This window comes from Agelaius phoeniceus, chromosome 4 (assembly GCF_051311805.1).
Source record: "Agelaius phoeniceus isolate bAgePho1 chromosome 4, bAgePho1.hap1, whole genome shotgun sequence".
NCBI lineage: Eukaryota > Metazoa > Chordata > Aves > Passeriformes > Icteridae > Agelaius > Agelaius phoeniceus.
Window position 1 is genome coordinate 42,687,720 of NC_135268.1, and position 25,288 is coordinate 42,713,007.

Genomic DNA, 25,288 nt, shown 5'->3' on the forward strand with positions numbered 1-25,288 from the left:
TTTGGCAGTGTGATCTGTTTCTATAGCGACAGGGACAGAGGCAACAATCAAAACGGGAGAGTGATGCCTGCAGATTTGTGTGGTTAAAACCATGGGCTCAATGTAATGTTTTCCAGCAGTCCCAAGTGACTTTAAGTACCAAAAAACTGCTAAAATTAATCCTGATTCATTTTGTGTAGATTATATAACCAAAGAAATCTACAGGAAAGGAAACTTTTTTTTTAAAGCATCAATTAATTACTTGATTGAACAGGCAGAGTGAAGAACAGTCTGTGAAAGCAGCACTACCTTTCAGCAAAGACAACTAATAATGGGTTGCATGGCTGCTTTTGATGCAGAAGTGTGTGAGATTCACCAGCACACCTTGGTTTATCTGACTGCTTACACATTTATTAGAACCATTATTCCAATTTAATTTTGTTGATACATATGCAAGATGTGTGATCTGAGTTACAAAGCACAGAAGAATTTTTGCTAAGTTATTTTCCAGAACAGCTGTAGCCAGGAAGCCTTGTCCTTACCTGGCACTTGGGGCTGCCCCATACAAAAAAGATGAGAATTGTTGCTCCTGTGTTTATACAAGTACCAAAAATTCAAAAGCAGAAGAGTTTTGCAGGCACTAATGAGGTGTGAAAAATGTGACCTGAAGCTCAAGAACTAATTAATAGCAGGAATTTGAAGAGAGTTTGCCTGGCCGGATGCAGATGCGTGTGTAGGTGGCTAGGCTGGAAAGATGAGATTCCTCAGGTGCAGCTTGAAACCTCTGAATTGCTGAGGTAATGTGGGGAGGAAAGATCTTTAAAAGAAAAATAAAACCAAAAGCACCAAAACACAACCTCTTGGGCAATGCAAAACTATTTAGCTTTAGCTAATTCTGGATATGTGTGTTTTCAAAAAATCTTTAAAATTGCACAAAGGTATCCCTAACAAAGCATAGTTAGAAGTGTAGGAATTTTGTTTGTTAACTAATTAGCTTGGCTAGCTGTTCAGGGACAAACCCAATACAACATTTTGTAATTACACAAGTGTACTTCTTTCCATATAAAAGAGAAGTGAAAACTGTCACTTACTGAAACAATTCTGCTAAAGTGATCACAGCCTATCTACCTGGATTTCTGCACCTTTAAAAATTGTACTGCATATGCTCATATTATACTAAAATAATTTATATTAGCTGTCCCAGAGAAGAAGCAGAAGGTAATTTCATCATGTTTGTGAACTAATTTCAGAACTATGTATGCCCTAAAGGAATACTGTTAGACTTCTTATCTCTGTTTATTAAAACCGTGCCATTATTATTTATTTTTTAAATATGTGACTTTCAATTATTTTTTTAAAATGATGGTAGTAATTATGAGGAACTTCCATAACAAACATGGAGGTATTTGAGACAGAAGGAAAAACCATAATGCTAGGGGAACAGAATTGTGCACTTTGGACACTCACCCTCTCTAGGATGCCTCAAGCTCATGTAAGTGACAATCAAGGTTCTGTTTTTGCAAGTATGTTTTGAGCAGAGATGTTTTGAGCAGGTGGCTGTGCCCAGATCCACCACTGCCGATTCTAGTCCCGCTCCCACTGGTGATGATGAACTTGCTGCAATGTCTGTGCTGAAGGGCAGAGCTGGGTCTCACAGCGTGACACGTCTGCCCAGTCTCCCTGGCCGAGTGGCAGAGCTTGGGCACGACCATGGTACACATTTCTTTTCACTGATTTAAGCTTTTTTTTGGGGGGGGAAAATCGAAATTAATTCTCTATTGTTGTTTTCCTAGATGCAAGTCTGCCTTGGTCTAGCCTTCCCAAACCAGCGTTAATGTCCGCTGGCAGAAGCGCTGTGGCGGCAGCGCACACCAGGCCGCGCTCAGGGCTCCGTGGCTCCCGGGGCAGCAGCGCTTCCAGCGGGCCCGCTCCCGGCCGGTACAGCAGCGGGTGCCGGGCTGCCCGGGGCTCCGGAGGGCGCTGCCGCGGCTGGCGAGTGTGTGCGGGACGTGCCGGCCGGCCCCGCGCTACATGGCCGCCCCCGCCGCCAGCCCCGGCCCGGCCGCGGCCCCGCGGAGCCTCGGGGCGGCCATTGGGCGGCGGCTGCCGCTGCCTACGTGCGGCCGGCGGGGCGGGCGGGGCCGCGGGCCCGGCGCTCGCAGCCCGCCCGGGAGGCGGGCACGGACCCGCGCCGCGCTCCCCGGCCCCGACAGACCCGAGCCCTGACAGCCCCGAGCCCAGCAAGGGGAAGCGATGCTGATGCTGGACTGCAGTTCCGAGGTGAGCTTTGGGACGCTCTGTCTGTGGTTCTGTCTTGCCGGGAGCCCGGCTGCGGAAGTGAATGAGGGGTTGTTTGCCTGGAGCTGCTGCTATTAATGCTGGGGCACTAACGCTGTCGATCGGTATTTGTGGTTAAGAGATTAAAAGCCAAAACCTCTTTCTTGCACTGCTCTTTAAAAAAGTAAATATTTAAATTGCACTTGCAAGGAACATGAAGCTCCAATGATTTGCAAGGGGAATGGTTTTTGCTGTGATGCAGTATTCTGAGACCTACCGTGGCTTACACGGGCAGTAACATTTCCTTTTTTCTTTTGCTATCCTGTTTCAGTCTGGTAGTTTCAGCAACCTATTTGAGACAGGAACTGGTGTGAATGCACCTGCAGATGCCTCTGGTCAGTCTCCAGCTCACTTGGCTGCTTGCGGTGGTGAAGCTTTTTTCCTACTTTGGCAACTGCAGACAGGAGCAAATTTGAACCAACAGGTAAAAACCACATACGTTTTATTCCTTCTATTTCTAATCTGGCATGTCAGTAAATCCACTTAATATTATTGACATGCTTTTTATCTAAGAGAGGGTTTTTTTATACTCAGTTGTATTGCATGAGATATCTAGGGTTGCTTATTCTAGAGTAACTTCTAGCATGAACCAGAAATCCTTTCCATATTGCATTAGCAACTTCGCTTGCAATGTATAATTTAATTTTTATACTTAGAGTGCTGTATGCAGATGTCCAAATAACTTAATTCTTTTACACAACTTGAGTATTTATTTTTCTTCCAAAAGTAAGAATCCCTTCATTTACTCCAAAAGAGTAAATGAAAGGATTCTTACTCGAGTTGCTGAGTTGAATCTCTTATACCTCTGAGCTGGTACCAAGCTGTTGGTCACAGCAATCCCTGAATGGTGCCAAGAGATGCTGTTAATCTGTGCAGAGAGGATTCTGTGTAAGTTATCTTTTAGAAGGCAAAGGTTAAACAATGAGTACTGCAAGAGACAGCACTTCTGCTTTGTGATGATGAATACATTAGACATTTAATGGTAGTTACCATTACTATCCTAGCTATATTCCTTTAATCTCTCTCAGCTCACAACAGACTGGTGTACATAAACAGTCATTTTAGAGAACAAGACAGCTTTATCCTATTCCTCTTCTTGCAAATGACTGTTATATATAAATTGTGTTTTTAGGATTGCCTTGGAGAAGCCCCGATACATAAAGCAGCAAAAGCTGGGAGTTTGGAATGTCTTGCTCTCCTTGTTGCTGGTGATGCTAAAATTGAGTAAGTTGAATGACATTTAGTAACTTCAGTAAGAGCATCAAAGGATGTGCATTTTACAGAGTACATTTAACTTGCTCAGAACACATGCTGAGGCTGCAAATATAGCATGACTACAGCCACAGGAGTATGAAAAACTGACATAAACATCAAAGGAGCACCGACCACATGCTGTTGTTTAGCTATATGCCTCTGTGATAACTGAGGAGAGAAAAATCCTGATCATAATCTCACCCTCTCCTTGCCTTTCTGATAGGCTAAAGCCCGTAACTGTCTGATTACAAATTTATTTAAAATAATTATTCCTATTTGTAATTAATACCAACCCCCTGTGTGAGCCATATGCTATCCTTGACAAACCTTCTTGCTATTGATTCTCAGTACTTATTTTTATACACCTGCCTAAATCACCACTTAATCAGCACTTGCTCATTATTCCAGTTTAATTGGTTATTGTTAATTCTGTATTTCAGCTTGTGCAACAACAGAGGACAGACAGCAGCAGACCTTGCACTGGATTATGGCTTTCTGGAATGTGCCAAGTTCCTCAGGACAATTCAGCACACTCAGACAATGAAACTGAGAGGACAGTCTGGATACTCGCTAAGTGACAGACATGGCTTGCAGAGAGAGGATCCAACTGCACAGAAACAAGAAAGTGAAACCAGCAGATCCATAAACAGGAAGAGGAGAAGATCAGATGGTGTGTAACAGTGTTGGTTTAATACAATTCAGAATATTTTTTAAAATGTTTTTAGCATCTAAGTAAAACAAATATGTGTTAGACACAGAGCAGTTAGATTTAGGAGCCTCCTAGTAAGGATGAACTTGCATAGGTACTTAAGGTTAGGGTCTTCTTGGAAATGGATGGTATATGTGGAATGCCACTTAAGAGGCTACTTCAACACAGAAAAAATAAAAATCATGGGTAGTCTTACTGATGTACTGATGAAGTAGCTACAGACTTATTTTGTCTCTATGACAGATCTTGTCTCCTAGCTGCCAGAAGACACAGCTTGTAATCCCAACATGAAATAAGGGGAATCTGAAGTCTGAAGATCCATGACTGGATGATACACCAAGCAGTCAGATGTGTGTGCTGGGACATTGTCTCCTTCTGAGAAGGAGGAAAGCTTGTTTATTGTTACTTCTTACAGAAGAATCTTGTGAGGTTTGTTTTTTTTTCCCCTGGAATACTTGTATTCATTCAGTTATAAATAAATGAGCATAGAAAATGATTTCTCTTGCTTTTTCTGTGTAAGTATGACAGCAATATTAATAAATTTCAGTAAATATGGCCATTTTTTTCCCACTCCTAAAATGCATCATCAGGAATCCCAGCAACAAACAAGGCCTTTGAACAGATTCATAATGGACAAGACAGCTGGCTAAGTGGAACTTGAAAGACAGAGGACACTTTATGTTTTTGTCATGAAAGAATTCCCTAAAACAATCGGATTTGGCATTTAATCTACAAAGATTCTAGCAGAAGAGGAAATACTATATAAACCTAAAGTTGTGCTATGGAAAAGTACAGAGTATTTGTTGCCTAATAAATGCATTTGTAAGGAATACAGTTCAAAGCAGGTAACTCTTATTTCTAGAGGTTTCATTAAAAAAAATAGTTTCTTAATTTAAGTCATTCAACCAACATTTCTATTTCAACTGGGTTTTGATTGACTTAAAGCATTATTTTGATAAATAACAGGAGAGTTTTATCTAGATCAGCTACTGTTCTGTCTCAGCACATTCAGCATGAGAGTGAATTTAAATAGCCTTTGGTCGTTGAGGTAGGCACAGGTTATAATAGGCGTCCTTGTTCCAAAACTCCGGGCCCTTCCAGCCACACCAGCCCTGTCCAAGGAAAAGCAAGAGAGCTTTTAAATCTACTTCAAATTCTGGTTTTCCTGACAGAAATGCAAATTCTGTTTTTCCTGCTTTTTACTATTGAGTCTATTCTTATTTTACTAATTATACTAATCTAAGCTGTATGAATTATTTTCAAATGTCTATAGAATGCAATGACAATTTTCAGAAAGTTCTCTACGTGCCTGGAAACACATTAAAGGAAAACACATTACAGAAAGACTCTCTCCCCCTTCCTCCCTCCCCAGCTTAATTCTTAGAAAGTATCATCTCCTCCCCATCCCCACCTCCCCACTACCTTCTGCTGCTCCTGAGAGGCTAATGTTATTCTGAAACATCATCATTCTCACAGTTTCCCTTAGTTCCTCCCTAGACACTTTTGATAAGGAAAGTGTGTTCTGCATTTATTTTATCCTCCTGGACCACTGAAACCATTCTAATAGCTAGTAGCTCTAACAGCCTTTGGTCCTACACATCCTTTGGAAATTGTTTCTTCCTGTGTTCACTTCAAGCTTTGATCATTATAGGCCAGTAAAATGTTTCCTAAAGAGCTCCTTTTTATTTGTTTGTTGGGGTTTTTTGTGGGCTTTTGTTTGGCTTTATTTGTTAGTTTTTTTGTTTGTTTGGGTTTTTTTGTTGGGCCTACACAAGGGTATCAAATATTAGAAATAAAAGTTACTATTTCGAACTTAATATGAAAAACAGAAAAGACATTGATTACCTAGGACTTACAGGATGATTCAGCTACTTTAAGAGTTTACTGGTTTGTAATGCACTGCGTCATCTCTTTTAGTGGCTTTAAATGTGGAAATGACATTACATGCCCCTGAGCACTTTGTAGTTTTTCCACATTTTCAAAACAATTCAGTACCTACCCTCTGATCATTGCTAAAGGCCTAATCTGAGAATGGTTATTGCTGGATTTTCAAAATAACTTTTAAAATTTAAAAGAAATTATCTTCTCTTTCATTTAGAGCATCTTACAGCCTGAATGGAATTTTCTGTTTTATTCAAAATATAAAACACATTTATGGTATATACTCCTGGGTAAAAGGGAAGATGGGTGAATTCATATAAAATAAAGAACATTTCTTTATAGTATAAGTTGCTGTAGTTTCTGATCTGATATATCTCCAAAGACACTAAGTTTCAGAAACTGACAATACTTAGCATATTGTAGTATGCAGGTTAAGTGGGGTCAGTGCTTTTTCCATAAGGAATGGAGAAGCCATAGAATGGCCACGTTGTATTTGTCTGGACATTATATGTTTAATGCCAAATACATGTATATACATAATGTGTGAGTGTATATGTGCATTAAGCCTCACCTTTTCCAATATAACATGCAGATCTTCTCCTCCAGTATAATGTGGGTCTAGAATCAAGTATTTAATGTGCCCTGTAGTCTCATTCCAAGCCACTCCTAATATCGTGTGAGCCAAAACACCTCCACCTAAAATAAGAGAAACAGAGAATGCTGATTTTTTTTTTTTTCATTGGGATTGATTTAATCTGCAAGGTCTAAATAAAAGTACATCAACACCTTCCATTAACAGATTAGCTTGTATCAAGATGATCCTGAAAGTGTTTCTTTCATAAGATTCTTGACATTATTAAACAATGTATCTTTACTACATCTAAGAAAGGTTAGTTGTAGTAACTAAAATAAGCAGAGAATGTATTTTCCAAATTTCTTCCAAGTCAGCAAGGCAGGTTAAATCCTCAGCACTTCCACCAGATGAAGTCAAGAATATTTCAAACGTTTCTTTTGCACTTTTTTTAAAGAAACCTAACTGTAGGAAAGAATTCTGCAAAATTTCATGGTTGTAAAAGGACTAAAATTAGAAGAGAAATCAGAATTCCTGGATGAGGTTTATCTGTCATTTTCTACTATATTACATCAATGAATATTAGGGGCAGAATAGTAAATTCTGATTTCCCTTTCCTCAGCCTGCAAACAGGAAAAGGGGATATTTTGATGAGATGGGCACAGGTCAACTCTTGCATGTTTCTTTCAGATAACATGCAATATTTTACTTCCCCACAATATTGTACTAATAATTCCACACAGCACATAGGGATTGCAAAATCCCTGGAAGAATACAAGCAAAACCAATCTCCAAACCTTACCCTCAAAAAGCCCAACTCCAGCCCTCCAATGACAACAAAAATTAAACCAACCTACATGAGCGCAGTACAAAGGGTACTAAAAGATTTTTCAATACAGGATTCTACATCCTTGAAATTCAGACAAAAAGGCTGCCAAAAGGCCAAGAACATTTAATAGAATCATAGCATGGTTTGGGTTGTAAAGGACTCTTAAGTATCACCTGGTTCCAACCCCCCTGCCATGGGGAGGTCACCTCTCACTAGAGCAGGTGCTTAAAGCTCCATTGATCCTGGCCTTGAGCCTTGGGCTCTCCCCCTGGTCTTGGGGCATCCACAAAGAACTCTGGGCAGCTGTTCTGGTGTCTAACAGGGAAACATTTCTTCCTAATCTCTAATCTAAACCACCACCCTACCAAAGTCTGGACTTCTGGCACCTCTGTTTTGAGAAAGTTACAATGTATTATGGAATGACAAATACAGACTGAAAAAATTGCTTACATAATGCTATTAAAGTTGAAAATAATAACATCAATATTGCTAATTTCCTAAAACACAACATGGAAAAAACAGGTCAATTAATGTTGCAGTATTTTTACAAATGACACTTATCATATCAATACTTCAGATTATTAAAACTGGTCTTAAAACAAATTTGGATAATACCCTTCTCTTCCAAGCCAGATGAACAGTACTCTTCTCTGAGGGGAAGTTTTGGGGACTCTATGAACTTCTCCTCCTGTAGAGAATGGAAGTCAGCTCAAGTTTTGACTTAATAGAAATTTATAAAAACACCATTTAGACTGACTTTTTTTTCCATGTTTAAAACTGAGCTTGAAAGAAATACCAAATAAAAATATACCAACCAGACTAAACTCTATCATTTTCGAGGCTACCTTGGGAAAACCGTAATTTTTAATTAATCTACAGTTTTGATTAACTTTTGTACAGTAAATTAAATGGGTTCTAATTGAAATGAAATTCAGCAGAGGGAGGCCATGCACTTTCATTAGCATTCTTCAATACTCAGGTACTTACCAATCATAATTGGAGTTCCCTCAGTCTTGAAATGATTAGCAAGCTCTCTTCCCTGCAATGCTAGTTCAGAACCCTGGCTAGGTAAGAGAAACAGTAAGAGACTTGTCATTCTCACTAGACTTACTTCACTAATTGTCCATTATACTCGTTCACTGCATAGACAACTGATTAGAAAGTCACTTGGATTATTCCTTTGTAAACTTCCTGAGAGAATCTGAAAAATATTTTCTAACAAAAGATCTATTTGCTAGGCATGGATATTAATACAGACATTTTTAATATCTTGTCTTTTTATTTCTTCATATAGTGGCCAATCTTTTTAAAACCCAGTGAAAATCTGTGTGCCTACTCCCCAACTAGGAATGGGTTAAATGCAGACAGAATACAAAACTGGGAAATGATGCATTTATTGTAATGGATCCAGTAGCAGTGTTGCTGGTGCAGCTGTGAAGTCTTATTTCCATAAAGAATTAGAGATGCTTGCTGAAAATAAGCCCAAGACAAAAATGCTATCCACTGCCAGTGACCAGCTGAAAAAGCTGCATGATTGTTTCTTCTTCCCGGCATGGTATTGATGTTGGTTTTTTGTAACACTGAGAAAAACTGGTGCTCCCTTGTAGCAGCACTATGAGCAATTCCACCCAGTTCAGAAAGGAGTGTATTCTATATTCTCATATGCAGAAATAAAAATCTTCACAGCTGCTACAAATAATAGGTGAATCCTCTGCAAGTACAAGCTCTGGAGCAAAAAAAAGATTAAAATATTGAAGACCTGAACTATTTTCCTACCATTAAGCATCCCCATCACTATGGTCTTTTAGAATACCTACAATGTGAATTTACTCTAAATAAACACAACATATGAAAAGCATTTTTGTTTGTATTTTCATACATACTGTTAGTGTATGTTCCTAATTTCATGATGGTATTTATTAAATGTTCAGGGTTTTATTAGTCAGCTTAGTGCTTCCTAAATTATAAAAAGTATGACAGCTTTTCTTCTGATAAATGCTAAAGACTATTCTTTTTGTTCCAAATATCTTTGTAGGGTCCTTCATTATGTATGAGAGCATCAGATTGTCAGAATGGAAACGAATTCCTTGCTTTATTTGTCACACAAATGCAAAAAGGGGAACATTATTTTCCAGACTTCTCAACAATTTGCCTCAATCCTAAACTCACAAGTTAGGTCTGTGGCTGCAGTAATAATCTATTTGTTAGTGTACATTCAGTTCTCTCTGGACATCAGACTGTGTGCCTGCATCAAAAATTGTGGTGCAAAGGCTGAATTCCATATCAGTTTGCATATCATGAAGCAATTTATAGATTAAGCAAAACCAATGGGAGCCACATTTCTTGTAGAAGCATTTGACCATAGCTTTATAAAACCGGGCTATTTGCTTATTATTAAGCAATTTATAGAAAATGGAAAGTGGAACCCAAAGCTCTCAAGAAATTTAACTCTACTGTCATCTATAAGCACTTAGTACAACTAAAGGTAGGAATGGAGGGTTAATTATACCTTTTCTTTAATTATACCTCTTCTCCCACGTACTGTGATCATGATTTGCATTTTAAGGCATTCAGTCTTTCTAGCAATTACCAAGCTACTAAACAGGCAGTGATTCTTACCTGACAAATAGTATTTTGGATGTTATTCCAAAAAGCTGATTCAAAACAAGCTGTACCTCAATTGAACCAATCCATTGCCGTGAGCCAACAAACGCTGCAGGCTTGTCTCCAGCATCAACCAGGGCCTTTGCAACATTATAATGAGGAAGAAACCCAAATATCAACAACATATAGTAGGGAATTCCAGCACTTTGTGTGAACAAAGTTGCTTTATATATATGGGCATGTGTTTTGAACCTAGCTGTTTAAAAGCAGACCAATGGATGTTGAAATCATCCACTGTGGTTCTGTTTTGGAAATGTGCCTTTGAGCAGTAATGCAGAACTGTGTCCATGAGCAGAGACTACAATCCCAGGTCCACAGGCAGACTTCAGGCTGGGAGGGGGGCCACTGAGCTCTTTAATAATGGAGTGCATCATTTGCACACTGCAGAAGCCACTTCACAGACTGAAAGGCTTGGATTTCTATTCAAAGCACTCAGGAAAGCATCCATAAAATAGTGCTCTGAGGAAGAGGCTACTGATCCATGTCAAAGGTTATGGTTTATTTTAACCTCTTCTTCATTCTGAGCCTTTTATGTTACATTCAGCACTTGAGAGGGACCTTTTCTGCTCAGGACACAAAGCCCAAAGGTCTTCTGAGGGCTACTGCCCTCTTTTAGATGCCTAAATATGCTACAGGAGTGCAGAGATTTCAATAGCATTCAGGTGTGGATTGAGAAATGTTCAGGAAATGTGGTTTTACCTTTAGTGTTCACATCCCTGCTACACATAATGAATGTATTTTCATGGAATGAATTAAACTTTACTAAAAATGTTCAGTAAATAACTGTAACATGAAGAATTATATTTAGAAGACAGAAGGTAATTGCAGTATTCCTTGACAGGCATACCCAAGTATGGGTATTAGCTACAAGCCTACAGTTTTAATTCAGTGCTGTTAACAAAAACGAACAATTCAGGTATGCATTTAAATTCAAAACAGAAAAAGAAGTGAAGGAGAGTTCAAAAATCAGGAAAAGTGCACTACTGTCAAAGGCAAAGTTGCAAAAATTGTCAGTAAATTCCTGTGTAGCATCTGGGAACTAATCCAGCTGTCACTGAATATGACAGCCAGTTTTAAAACTGATTTTAGCATGACACATTGGGTTCTTTGTTCTTTTCATTTGACAAAAACACTGAAAATGTCATATCACAGCTTCTAATATAACATTATTCCAAGGAAACATTTATTTAATGTATCTTATTGTACAGATAATGTCACCCAAAACAAACAATTCAGAACTACCAGTCCAATTTAAGGGACAAAATATATCTTCTAAAATGTACGAATTTGATATTTAAAACATAATCTACACAAACCTTTATAGACAAATAAGCATAAAATAATCTCCTTAACTGTTCTGTACCTGTTGAATTTCCTTGTGTGTTGGTATAGGTCTGTCCATGTAGCCTTGGTGCTTGAACCAAGAGCAGATTGTCTGCAGAGAGCGATAGGCACAGCCCCAGCCACTGTCATCAATGCGGTCCTGCATGTAGTGGTGGTAACTGTACACACCTTGCACTAAATGAACCTGCACAGGAGGGAGAACACACAGGCATCTCAACACACCTTGCACTAAAGAAACCTGCACAGGAGGGAGAACACACAGGCATCTCAGCACACCTTGCACTAAAGAAACCTGCACAGGAGGGAGAACACACAGGCATCTCAGCACACCTTGCACTAAATAAGCCTGCACAGGAGGGACACAGGCTTCCCATCACACTTGCACCAGTTTGCAGAGAAGTCATATTGCCTGGCAATTGCCCTGTAAAGCTTGCAGTCGGGGGCTGCAATTATTTGGGAGATTCAAAGGGTCATTAATTCACGCATGATTACTCCACCTGTTTTTGTCTCTTAAACTTCTTTGTTCATAGTTTTAGTTTCTTGTCCTCGTTCTGAGAAACTTTTTAGAATACATGCTAAAATCATGGACAGACATTATTTTCCCAGGAAAATCCAATTTATTATTATTTCTCAGGAAAATCCAAATTAAAGCAATGCCATTTTGTGCAGAGGAGCCCTTTGCTTAAAACGTCAAGCCAATTATTTCACTTTCTCATCTGCACATCATTTACTATCTAAATTACTTCTTTCAAGAAAATAAAACTCAATTAAAATAAAAAGGTACTTTCTGCAAAATGTTTCAATTTAAACTTACCATACCAGATTCCATGCCAGGTGAACTAAGATGTAAATGTGGATTTCTGAGATATCCATCTTTATATGGTTCATCTGGAAAATGATAAGCATTTGCTCTCTTGAAATATGGTCTGTCACAAGGCAGATTGTATAACCCATGCAATTCCTACATGCAAGTTCAAATAAAAATAAGAAACACAATTCAAGTTTTGGATTAAAAGAAAAGCAATAAAGACATAATTTTAATAACATAGTTTAGCAAATTATTAAAATAGGCTTCATTAAACACTCAGCAGGTATATTTACTACTAGACCTCCTCTGCAGGGAAGCTCATGCAGGCTTATCTCCCTTCTAAAGGACCCACTACTTTCTGCAGTCCTGTTACATAACACCTGCTGCTGGGGCCCCACTGAAAATACCACGAGTAACAGGTTTGTTATGAAAGCCTGATAAAATACACCATCATAGAAAAGGATTACAGTTTTATCTACACAGTAATGTAGATACACACACCCAATTATAATCTTAACTGATATTGGAGCACACAAATAACACGTACTGACACAAAGTAAAGATATTGGGCTTATGGTTCAAGCAGATTCAGTCTATTTTAAAATCTCTTAAGCTCTGTTTGCCACACAGCAGCCACATTTAAAGAGATATATTGTCTTATTTCACAGAGCTTAAGAGTGAAAGGCATGATGAGATCATCTAGGATAATGTGTGTAACCCAGGTAATACATTTTAGGCAGATGACACAGCTCTGAACCCAGCTAGAGGAGCTGCAGTAACACTTTCCATCAGTGGGTTAGCGTGAACAGCAGACAGAGAGAGCAGGAAACACAGGCAGTGCCACCAGTGCCTGAGGCCTCTACAAACACAAGGCTAGATTGGGTTTTATATACCCAGTAATGCTTCATGCAGAAATAGTCCCCAGTTTCTACACCTCTAAAGCTGTATAATATTCTTTCCCTGCTCTCAGTACATGCAATTGTGTGGACATAGACTGGTATCAGTCTCAATCTGAAACGACTGACACATCTCAACATTCTTCCACCTCATCCATATTCTTTTTTCTAGGTGCCAACCCAAAGGCAAAAACAACCCAAAAACGAGCTAAGTCTGGTCAACTGTGAGCTACAAAAAGCAGCCCCTCCAAACAGACAAATACCCCCCAACACCACAAAACCCCAAGAAAGAAACCAAAACAAACAAAACCCCCAATAAGCCTTTCAGGACATATGTAAAAAGCTGAATGTAGTAACACACCAAAAGTAAAATAATGTTCTACCATAGAAGAACAAAAAAAAAAAGGGAGAAATTCAAATAATACTTTACTGGAAGTATAATTTAGAGAAAATATTTATCAACCAAATTTTACGTACTTTTGAAGTTTCTATTGTTCCCTCACAAAAATGAGATCTGGCACATTCTATAAAATAACTTCTAATGAATCAAGTTTCCACATTCAGTATACTGCTTTGGTTATAATAAAAATGAATCTAAAATACAGCACTATCTGCTGGTATTTATTCTACATTGACTAAATGGAAAGCCCTACCACTGCTTTGATAACAGTAATTAAAAGATCCACTTCTGTTACTATTTGTTGGCTTTACCTTTCTGTAACTTTCCAGCTGATCATCTGAAATACCCGTAGGATATGAAACTGTTACGAGGTGATTTTTTCCTGGTAACATGAAATGAAATTGTTCTGGTACCACAATTGATGTTCCTTTCACATATTTCATGATACATCTTTCCATGTCATTTAATTGCCCATGAATTGCTTTCACTAGGAGATTTTGTACCCTGCAAAGTACAAGGGAGAATATTTCAAAAGTAGAGCAGTGATTGTGAATGATTTTTTCTCACAGCTGTGAGTTATACAATACCTAAATGCATGTCTGACCTGGTCAGATGACTGCACTACTTCAGTGCTTCTGCTCCCACAGGAAAAGGCAGAGCCCAACTGTGCCTTAGTCAAAGCTTGTCTGCACACAGAAATGAGTCCCTAGTGATTCAGTCCTCCCAAATGCAGCTACCCTGCTCTCACAGCAGAAACACAATCAGTATGAGCATTTGCCAAAATAAAAATTAAATATATGACTAAATGTTTTCTTGTTTTGCATTTTATCCACTCCGTTTAGTGTCGATCAGAGTCAAATCCTATGGAAAAAATGCAAGGAAAAAATACATAGGCAGACTCAAATGTTTTCCATCTGAACCTACCCAGCTGCACAGCTGCACCCCCAAATGTAGGGCTGAGATTACAAAGACTCATCAAATACACCCCAACTCTCACTTTTATACACCTCACATACAAAAATTTCTAGAATATTTTCCTGACTTTCTCAATTCTTTGCTAAGCAATGCTTATGAGTTATCAAATCTGTCAGACATTGATAAATTGAATTTTTTATAGACAGCAAAAGGATCATGTCTCAAGATTACAGAAGTTAACAGCTGTCAACATAAGCTTTTATTATTTACACAGTTAAAATTACATCACAAAAATACTATATACTTTTCATTAAACTAATGAATGATATAGTTTTACTTCATTATTTCAAGAAAAAGCAGAAATAAAGCTGAAAAATTGCAAGTTCAGGATAACACTTACTTTCCCCATGGCTCTTCTGGAGAAACAGATACAACAACATCAACTGGTAATGTCATATTTATGTAGTGGTGTTCCTTCTTTTCCCTTTCAACAACTGGAGCCAAAGCAGCTAATGAAGATGTCATTTCCAGCATGAGATCTACATTGATTATCTGCTGCTGCAGAGAATAAAGACACCAATATTACATCTCCAACTACACATGAAACAATACGGTAAAAGTAAGACTGCAGGTATTTGGTATCAAACTCAGTAGTGAAATACTTGGGTTAGGAAAAAGCTGGTAATGTTGAAGACAAACTTGATGTGCTGATCTACCTTAGGTGGATTTCCGCATTCATGTTGAATCTCAATGATTTTAAAAGCATTCTTTAAAGTCATGTCAATGCCTATTTGTGTACAGAAAAGCCTAGGGAGGGCAAGTCTAAAAATGTTTAAATGGTTATTTTTTATTTGTTAGAAACATACCGTATCCTGTAACTTTTTATCCTTTTTTTTGCCAAGCTTTCGTTTGGTCTCATCATCTTGATCAAGTCTGAATTATCAACAGAAAGAGAAATTTCTGTAAGATGAAATGAATCTGTTAACCTTCCCCCCCAGTTTTTAAATATACTTACTGTATAAATCTTCTTATCTCCTTACATGCAGACTCATCAGTCAGCTCTGGAACTGTGGTCATACCATTGTTAGGCCACACATAGACTGAACTGTGGCAAATTCTGAATACAAGAACCTCGGAGGACAGTTTGTTTTCAAGATCGCTGAAAACATATCCTAATGCCTTTTTTGTTGATGCCTCTGAAACACAGTAAGGATATAATTAGCCTGGAAAATTCCTTCAGTTTTTTAATAGCTGCTGGACACACATTTAATAAATTTTTTTTGACTTGGAATAAAAATGCAAGTGCTGTTATGATCAGAAAATTGACTGGGTAAACAAAACTGAGGTAAGATTTCACTTAGCAGGTCTGTCTCAAACATTCACAGTCACCTCCCTGAATAAAAGTGTACTGTTTCTCTCAGATACTGTCAAACTTACAGAAGAGTAATCTACTCTGCTGTCACTTACCACATCTAGTAAGTCTTAACCAAGCCTATGGCTGCAAACAAACTTCCATGTACATACTTCTGTGTATATTTAGGGTTTTGAAAAAAATCCTGAAAATATTCAATCTGAGTCACTCCCATGTTTCTGACCTCATATCATTGCTCAGAAATACTATCCAAACCCAGACTAATCTTTGGAAAAGCAGAGCCTCCATCCCAGCTGAGGACCAAATTTCGGCCAACATAAACCTGTACGCCACAGTCTGGTTTGCTTGAAACTTTATTACTGGTATGTACAGTTGTCTTTCAGAGCTTGTAGGGTGTTCTACTCACACCTTACAGCCTGAACCTACAATGGATATGACACTGTTGGATGTGATAAAGTAACTTTGGCACATTAGCCACAATTTTTCCTTACTGTGAGGGTTAAAAAACATTACTTTGAATACAGTACTAACAAGCCATCAAAGACTGCTGTATCTCTCTGATGAATTAACTTTGGTAACAATTAGATAACTTTTGTACTAGAAATCCGTAAAAACTACATTATTAGAAAAGTCAAAGAAAAATTGCTCCAAAAGAAAAAGCTCAGTGCCCTTCAAAAGGAACAAGGTACCATATTTACCCACTAACAGGTGTGAATACCATGCACTTGGACCATTCAACCACCACTCTGCTTCACTGTAGTTACAATTCACTACACCATAGACAACGTCAAATAAATAACTCTTCTCTGAGGATGCGACTCACAAAATGCTGTTTTGGATTAGGTCAATCTATTCAACACTTCTGCTCCACATCACAAACTCAAATAAGCCCAAGTTCCTTAACAAGGTTCACTAGATGGAATTCAGTGTCTTTGCTAGAGACACGTCCTTTTAAAAAGCAGAATGACTGAGAGCTGAGCTAAGAACAGCCTCCTTCCCCATCCTGCCTTGTGACAGACAGTTCAATGTCCCCTGAGAGCCCTGAGCAGGCCTCCTGAGGAGAATGGCACTCGACTGTAACAATGGGGGACTACAGGAGCCCCTTCACGCTTTATGGACCAGTCCCTTGCTATCAGATGGAACTGCAGTAGCCAATCCTGCCTAAATTCACTAGAGTGACTCGTTAGCTTGCTCCCCTTCTCTATTTCTCTGGAAAGATTAGACCACAGTCTCAAAATTGTATTACTAATACAGTCCAATTATAACAAAATTCATTGCCTTAAAGTTATTCTGTTTGCTTAGAATTTCAGAGTCAACTTCAGCTTCAAGCTGAAAAGTGATCCTAATAACATATGCACAAGTAAAAAGTATATGCAAATGAAATTATGAAAAACGTCAATGTAAAATTTATTTCAAATTAAAACAAAAAACATAGGATGGAAAATGAGTGTCAGAAAATTTATAGAGATAAAGAATAATATTTACAGGTTTGTGAAGAAGCACTTAACACCTGGTAAAATGCCAAAAAAAAATATAATAGTTTCTTAAAAAAGGTTAATATAAGTATTAAGAAATCTATTAGTCTTATAGACACACCATCAGTTGTTGCAAGCTGAAATGCAAGATCCAAGCCTCCTCTGATTCTGAAGAGTATATCCATAGCTTCTAGAATTACCTAAGGAGAAAAAAAGAAGCAACAAAAATGAACAGCCATTTCAACATGCCTCCTCTCAAGCCACAGCTGACTGCTGTTATACCAGAGTGTGCAAGCACAGCAGCAATTACTGCAGCTGCTCAGGTTACACAAGGCCAGTGAATAAACAGGCCAGTGAGTGGTGCAGCAGGGCACAGTTGCTGCAACCAGCACCTCGATTACACCTTGGAACACACTTCCTGTCTCAACAAAAAAAGCCATAATTCTACACTTCTACTGTATAGAAATACTTTAGGTAAAATGTCATTGTTTCTCATTGTTTCAATCCAAATGTCATGTTTCCCATAATATACATACACACACATATATATTCTTCCAGCTCAAGTAAAGCAAGGACAGAACTGAGCAGAAAGGTAATTAGCCACATCTGCAAGTATTCATTCCTTAGTTAGGAAATCAGTTTCAGGGAAATGAGAAAAAACAAGGGGGGGGGGGGGGTGTATGTGTGTGTCATACACAACCTCTAGAACTAAGGCTGAGTTTCACATTTGACAGGAGAGTAGCTTATGCCACCACAAGAGACCAGCCAGCTGTTTCTTCTCCCTTCCAAAGTTCCTGCTCTGTCCCCTCCTAACTGCTTACTGCAGATATTTTAACATGAACTTCACCAGACAGCTCATGCAGATGGAAAGACACCCTTCTGTTTAGAGAGGACTTTTTCAGACAGATCAATCCCCTATCAAGTTCAGTGTACCAGACAAAAACAGCTGTGGCAGTATGGAGAGGAACAAAAGGTGACAGATGAGTGTGGGTACTGCTCACTGCAACAGTCCACAGAAAGAATGCTTAAAGTTTAAGCTTAAACTGCTCAAAAAACCCCTACCAAGCACCTGTAAAAACAATTATACTAGGACCCTTTGGATAGACTTACAGCACAACTGTTTGCTTACAAAGTATGAGACACTCTCATGTGCAATGCCATTGCTACTCATGAAATAAAAACCCCACAACATAGGACTAATTGTCTTTCCATTAAAAGCATTCTAAAGAGAAATATGCAAGATATGCATGACTGTTAAAATATAATAATCTACTACAATTTATCTGCTAGTGAAGGATTTTCATGTTTCAGAGATTCTGTAGTGCCAGAAACAGTTTGGCTCCTGAAGCATAATCCTGAATTATTTTAGACAACACAGTTATCTGCATTAACAGGGTCTTGGAGTGTGGGACCCACAAAAGTTCCAGCCAGAATGTGAAAAAATGTTTTCCCGGGTTGATGGAAATGTTTTTTATTTGAATTATTACTATGCAATAATAACATTCATGAATAAAAAGAGCTGTGCAAAACAGCCACTTTTGATAGTGGCTCATAATGGACACCACAGAATCACAGCATGGGTGAAGTTGGAAAGAACCACAGTGGGTCACAGAATCACAGAATCTTCTGAGTTGGAAGGGAACCACAAGGACAATAAGTGCAACACTTAAGTGAATGGCCCATAATGGGGATCAAACCCACAACCTTATTGTTAGGGTGATGTGGTCCAATGTCCTTGCTCAAGCAGGGTCATCCTAGAACACATTGCACAGGATTGTGTCCAGGCAGTTCCTGAGTATCTCCACTGAGGGAGACTCCACAGTCTCCCCGGACAATCTGTTCCAGTGCTGTCACTGCACAGTAAAGAAGCTCTTTCTCTGTTCAGGTGAAACTTCCAAGGCATCATGTTCTGCCCGAGGCCTCTTGTCCTATTGCTTGGCACAACCGAGAAGAGCCTCGCATCATTCTGACGACCTCTTCCAAAAAATGCGTGCCTAAAGCCAGGCAAGCCGAATCTCCCAAGGGCGATGGAGAATGACAGGGGCTATAGCAAGGCGTCAATGCGGGAGGCGCCACTGCCCCCCGTGTGACACAGCCTGGGTCCTGCAGAACGGGGACCGAGGGGGCTCCGCGCCTCCCCCCGAGGTACCCCTGGGGCTGGAGGCCCAAAAGCGACGGCCGAGCAGCCAGCGGGGTGCGTGCAGCGGGGACACCAGCCCGTCCCGTCCCGTCCCGCCCGGCCCGGCCCGGCCCGCCGCCAGCACGGCCCCGCCGCCAGCTCGGCCCGGGCGGGGGCGCTCCCCTCCCCGCTGAAGCAGGACACCCACCGACCCACCCACCTACCTAATCTCGCACCCATCCGTCCATTCCCCGGGGATGGCGGGAGGGGGCCGGGCCGGGGAGGGGCGGGCTCACCACGTCCGTCAGCGCCGCCGCGGGCCCGGCCCGCCCGCAGCCTGGCGGCGCACGCGCGCTGCCGCCGCCCGGCCCGCGGTGCCGGCGGGCCCCGCCTGCCCCGGGCCCGAGCGCTCCCCGTTCGGCCGGGCAGGAGGGGCCGCGCTGCCGCGGGGTTTCCCCGGAGGCACCCTTCCCTTCCCTGTGGTGCTGCTGTGCCTGCTGGTGGCCGGCGCGCTGCGGGGAGTGCTTGGGGTGAGCGTTCTCTCCTTGGGCAGCCATGGCTGCGCTCAGCGCAGTGTGTCTGGGATGAGCGGCCTGCTGTCAAACGGCGCTGTTATTTCCTCGTCATTTCGTAAATCCAGCGGGAGACGCTCCGCAATCCCGCTGGCCCGGCTGCTGCCGCGCGTTACTGCTTCTTCCAGGCCAGGCTTCCACATCCGCCATCGCACTTCTCAGGCACATCGGCATGCCGAGGTCCAAAAGTCGTCCCCATTAATCCCTTGATAAATGCTCTGTGCGTTGAGATGTAGAATTTAATTCCAGGTCTTTTTATTTATGATAAATAATTTCTGTCCTCCTCGCAAATAATGCTAACTAGCTTCAAACAGTGAACCCTTAAACCGGTTTCCAAGGGTCAGCTTTTGGTCATCTCAGGTCGTTTTTTTCTTGTCACCTGCGCTTACCCGATGTCAAGATCTCCCAACAGTCGAAGAACAGCACTGAGGTTGCCTGATGAAGTGATGATGTATTTTACACAGTGTGAACCAACGCATGTTGCAAAAACCCTCCCCCAAAATAACTAAAAAACTGTGAGCTTTTTAAAACTTAGTCATGCTGTCTGTTCCACATGCTAAGCACAAGTAAAAGATGGCTCACCCTTCCATTGTACAGTGTTCCAGCATGTTGCTTTTCACAATAAAATATATAAAATCTATTTATTGGTGCTATGCTACTGCACTGCTGTGCTGCCACAGCTTTTCTATTCTGCATCCACATGCCAGACAGGTCTAATGTGTGATATCCATCTCTTAGAGCTTTCTGTTGGAAATTGTGGTGGTTTCACCCCAGGCAGCAGCCAAGCCCCATGCAGCCACTCGCTCAGTCCTCCACCAGCAGGACTGGGGAGAGAATCTGTGTATATACAGATATACAGGGGGTAAAAACCAGAAAATCCATGGGGTTGAGATAAAGACAGTTTAACAGGGAAAGCAAAAGCCACACAAACAAAGCAAAACAAGGAATGAATTCACTGCTTCCCATGGGTAGGCAGGTGTTCAGCCATCTCCAGGAGAGCAGGGCCCCATTACACCTAGCAGTGACTTGGAAGGACACAGCCATCACTCCAAACATCCTCCCTTTACATACTGAGCATGCTGTCACATGGTCTGTGTGAAATACAAAGCTGTGTTTCATGTCAGGTGCAAACAGGCAACCTGTGTATTTGTGAATGCGAAATGTGTGGACCCCAACAATGGGAGAGCTGTAAATTCTAATAATAACTGAGGAAAATAAAGCATGGAAAAAGGTCTTTGAACCTATCTTTTGTTTGCAATTAGCCCTGGTTGATTTAGGAGCATTGGAATTAAAGCGTTAAGGATGTTGCTTTTTGCTTGCAGTTAATCCATAAAGAGCTCTGCAATAATAACCTTTTGAAGTATAATTTTAGAATATTACTTGTATCCTTGAAACTATAGCTTTGGAATATATATAAAGGAAATATGCTTACCTCACACCTTATTGAAGCAAACAGCTTGAGAAAGGAAGATGAACATCACCTCAAGGATTTATGGTTTTGACCAAAGGGAAGCTGGACATCACTGTTGTTAGATTTATAGTCTCTGCAATTAAAAGGTGGACCCACATCTGGGGAGCTGGACTCCACCAGATGGGATTTGTCTTTCTTCTTTCGGAAACTGGACCGCCACCATCTGGGATACTCCTTTTGAGATACATCCTGAGAAACTAAGATCACAATAGTGTATAGAATTGTGATGTAATAATTTGGAATAAAAATTGCTGATGAGTAAAAATTGGAAATAGAAACTGCTGAAAAAGCTGATGAGTACCCCTATAAATACCTGTAACCCTCAACTATCGGTGTGCAGTTGGAGGGAAAACTTCCCCCACTGTACCCAGCGCTTATTGCTCATACTTTACCATATTAAACAATAAATTGATTGCTGCTTGAATATTGGCCTAGTCAAGCTTCTTATTCATAACATCTGGAACATCCCTTTGGTCAGCTGGGGTCACCTGTCCTGACTGTGTCTGCTCCCAGTCTCCTACGCCCCCAGTCTGCTCTGCAGTGTGGCAGTACCAAAAGCAGAAAAGGCCTTGGCTCTGTAGATATTGTTCATCTATTAGTTTTGGGTGCTTTTTTGAGACATCTGGCAGTATCCCACACAAGTTCTAACACTCAGGATTTGACCTTCATTTTTTATTTGGAGGTTTAAGCAAGAACACAATTGTGACCAAACAGTCACAGTGGAAAGCACAGTCATACTTTTATGTTGTCAGAAGAATGGGACATTATCCTAGGTGCTATATAAAATCCCCATTGTTCCTTTTCTTGTGTAAGTTCATAAATCTAAGAAAACTTGTAAATTTGCTTGCACTGGTTTTATTTATCCTGTATATTTTCACCACATATAGTGAAAAATGGCAGCCAGGGGACATTTTTGGTCTAGGGTAAGAAAAAGATTTGAAGAAATAATTAAGCTCCCTGCAGCTGAGACAAATTCAGAGTCAAAGCTAAGCATTCAGGGCAGAAAATGAAAACAGAGAAAAGGTGGTATGATTTCCACTGGGAATAAAAAAATGGAAAAAAAAAAGAGGAAAAGGATGAAACAGATGGGAATAAATATCTGTGAAAGCATAAGAAATAAAGCCTGGAGCTTGCATAAGGAATATATAAGACTTCATTAGTTGTTTCTTAAAATCTAAATGGATAATATTCCATTCCACAGAGCATTTCATCTTGATACAGTTTTTTTAAAGATGCTAAATTTATGTAATTCCCTTTAGACTAAACTTTAATTTCACTTTCAAATGGGTTTATGATGCATAAATATCAATTCAGTGACTCCAGATAACTAATACAGTAACACCCCTTAATCTGTCACTTTCCAGCTCTTCAGTTTGGAGCTCTGTCATCAGTCATTTAGTACTGTGCTCTGCTAACCACTGTTTTCCTTTTGTTATGTTCTTTATCCTTGACTTAATTGACTAACATTGATTCATCTGAGGAAGATGATGAGAGCAAGGAAAATGTAACTATTTCAAAAAATGCTTACAACTTATTACCGTGCTGGGTGGTTGGCCACAGAGATGAAGCACCTGAGATCTTTCAGAAGGGAAATCTATTCAGAAAAGTTAGCTTCTAGAAGGTCAGGCTTGTCAGGCTGACAGTACTGGTGATCCCATGGCACCCATGGGGAGCTCCAGGCTCCCTATCCTTCCCACTATGAATGCTTTTCCTTTTTGTAACATATAGGTTACATGTACTTCCTAAGCTACTGCACATTTTTCCTCTCTGCTATATAAATTATTAAGTGGCAAATTGCTTTATTATTGATTAAACTGCTTAGAGCTGCACTTCTTTGGAACACAGCCTCAGCAGATTGGAGTTTAGTTGTACTTGGAGATTACAAAGAACTAATCAGATCCCTTAATGTGTTTTAAACTAAAATTTGCCACTCTTGCAGTAGTGGTGGACATAATGTTTGAGGAAAAGCCAATGTTGTATTCAATCCTATGTGTTAGAAAGCTTATTGTCAATAATGCCCAAGCTCTGCTGTCTGTAACAATCCCTACACCACTACTGGGATGTGGTGGTGTTTACAACTATAAACTGCAAGTGACATAGGAATTTCCTTATTTTTTGCCACAATGCAGATCATTTTAGAGTTATGTTTTTACTTTTTCTGCCATATTTTTAAGATCCTTTCCTCAAAATCCAGACTAATGAAAGAACATTTAAAACTAAGAATTCCTCAAAATAATGACTGAAATTTTCCTTAACATTTCCTTTGGAAATTTAAGGAATATTTGGGGTTTTTATATGTATGTGCATATATATATGTATATACACAGATGCATATGTAGATATATATATATACATAAAAAGGTGATGCAGTCTGCTATTCAATATTATTACTTGCTTCTGCATGAAAACTATTTTCATTAACTCAGTTATATTGTAAATTGGCACTTGGAGAAGGTCTTTTTTTAGTTAGGTGGCATGAAAGGAGGCACATTTGATTCTTACTTAAGGCATTCTGACCCGTGTGTAATTAAAATATGATTTAAAAATCGAAGGATGTCATAAATAATAAAGAATGACTGATTTTCCATCATTGTCCTGGACCAAAGAGCAGACCTGCTACAAGCATAATGACAACTTTAAATGTGATAAAATAAGCTGCTCTGAGTTCTTGTTTTGTATATGCTGTCTATCAAAAGTGATTAGCACAGTTCTTCACTACTGTCTAAAATAATTGAATAAATGAAGAAATTAGTTATTTTTAAAAGGGAAAGAAATGTATGTGATGCCACAAGACTTGGCTTTCAAAATTTATTCCTACTGTCATCTGAAATTCAAATGATAAGGCTATATGGGTCACAGAGATCTTCAAGATCATGCTATACAGATGGCACGGAAAATTTATTATATTTTATTCTTTTCTGACTTGATAAATGTAAAAAGACCAGGAATGTTCCTGTTCAAAAATGCTTTCCCCCTATGTTTATGGAATAAAACTGGCTCCCTCTGCTGGCAGACACAACATTCGTTAATTTTAACCTCTGAAGCTTTTGGACAAGGGCACTCAAAATGAACTCCGAACTACAAACAGTGCAATGCTGGAAGACATGTGTTGTACACAGTGAATACATATAGGTAGATATGCACATACTTTTTTTTTTTTTTCTTTTTTATCCTTCTAAGCTTTTCAGCCTTGCTGTTCAGCCTGAGGAATGACATGACTGCTCCTTTCTCCTGCTCAGGATTGTCTGAGCCTGCTGCCGCTCCTGGCACGGGACAGAATCATCAGCAGGAGCATTAGCGCTGGGAAGGGTCCCTGCGGGAGCAGCCGGGGAAGAGGCGAAGCAAACCTGGCAAAACACCAACCTCGGGGGACTTGGGCACCCCCGCGCCGCCAGGGGCAGGCGGGACAGCCTTTATTCCAGCACCGGCTCCCCTCCGCTCCCTTTTCCTCCCCTCCGGGGGCTGCCGTGGCTCGCCAGCCCCGGCGCCGTCCGCAGGGTGGCGGGGGAAGGCCGCAAGGGAGGGCCGGGAAGGGAGGGCCGGGAGGCCCGGCCGCCCTCAGGGGTGGCGGCGGCCTCTTCGTGCGGCCCTCAGAGCTATTGCATAAAAGCTACAGATCTGGCAGGATCAGAGCTCTTGCATAAAAGCTACAGATCTGGCAGGATTTGTTGGTGAAAGAACAAGTTCAAGCT

General features: G+C 40.2%; 2 protein-coding genes across 3 annotated transcripts; one reads left to right on the forward strand and one right to left on the reverse strand.

Moving 5' to 3' along the window:
• Positions 1 to 2,107: 2,107 nt before the first annotated feature.
• ANKRD37 (ankyrin repeat domain 37) lies at positions 2,108 to 5,113 on the forward strand. The gene is made up of 5 exons (XM_054633625.2): positions 2,108 to 2,259; positions 2,588 to 2,740; positions 3,449 to 3,540; positions 4,011 to 4,240; positions 4,523 to 5,113. The coding sequence occupies exons 1-5, from the start codon at positions 2,233 to 2,235 to the stop codon at positions 4,534 to 4,536; spliced, it is 516 nt and encodes a 171-aa protein (XP_054489600.1). The 5' UTR covers positions 2,108 to 2,232; the 3' UTR covers positions 4,537 to 5,113.
• On the reverse strand, positions 4,239 to 19,929 carry UFSP2 (UFM1 specific peptidase 2). 2 transcript variants are annotated; one of them, XM_054633624.2, is made up of 12 exons: positions 19,778 to 19,929; positions 17,556 to 17,634; positions 15,603 to 15,783; positions 15,454 to 15,520; positions 14,988 to 15,142; positions 13,984 to 14,176; positions 12,383 to 12,529; positions 11,588 to 11,752; positions 10,180 to 10,304; positions 8,548 to 8,624; positions 6,732 to 6,856; positions 4,239 to 5,391 (listed from the first exon to the last, which is right to left on the reverse strand). In XM_054633624.2, exons 2-12 carry the CDS (start codon positions 17,617 to 17,619, stop codon positions 5,305 to 5,307), a joined length of 1,386 nt encoding a protein of 461 aa, XP_054489599.2. In that variant the 5' UTR covers positions 17,620 to 17,634; positions 19,778 to 19,929; the 3' UTR covers positions 4,239 to 5,304. The 2 variants fall into 2 exon arrangements, with proteins under 2 accessions (XP_054489599.2, XP_054489597.2); XM_054633622.2 differs by having other exon boundaries at positions 14,988 to 15,145.
• Positions 19,930 to 25,288: the final 5,359 nt, after the last annotated feature.

Bases quoted from the DNA above. Each gene is read 5' to 3' on its own strand.
- UFSP2 (XM_054633622.2), bottom strand. From the start codon at position 17,619: ATGGATATACTCTTCAGAATCAGAGGAGGCTTGGATCTTGCATTTCAG. The intron at 10,305-11,587 runs GTACAGAACAGT...AATGTTGCAAAG, and splicing joins CACACAAGGAAATTCAACAG to GCCCTGGTTGATGCTGGAGA. The intron at 8,625-10,179 runs GTAAGAATCACT...TCTCTTACCTAG, and splicing joins TCCAAAATACTATTTGTCAG to CCAGGGTTCTGAACTAGCAT.
- ANKRD37 (XM_054633625.2), top strand. From the start codon at position 2,233: ATGCTGATGCTGGACTGCAGTTCCGAG. The intron at 2,741-3,448 runs GTAAAAACCACA...TTGTGTTTTTAG, and splicing joins GAGCAAATTTGAACCAACAG to GATTGCCTTGGAGAAGCCCC. The intron at 3,541-4,010 runs GTAAGTTGAATG...TCTGTATTTCAG, and splicing joins GCTGGTGATGCTAAAATTGA to CTTGTGCAACAACAGAGGAC.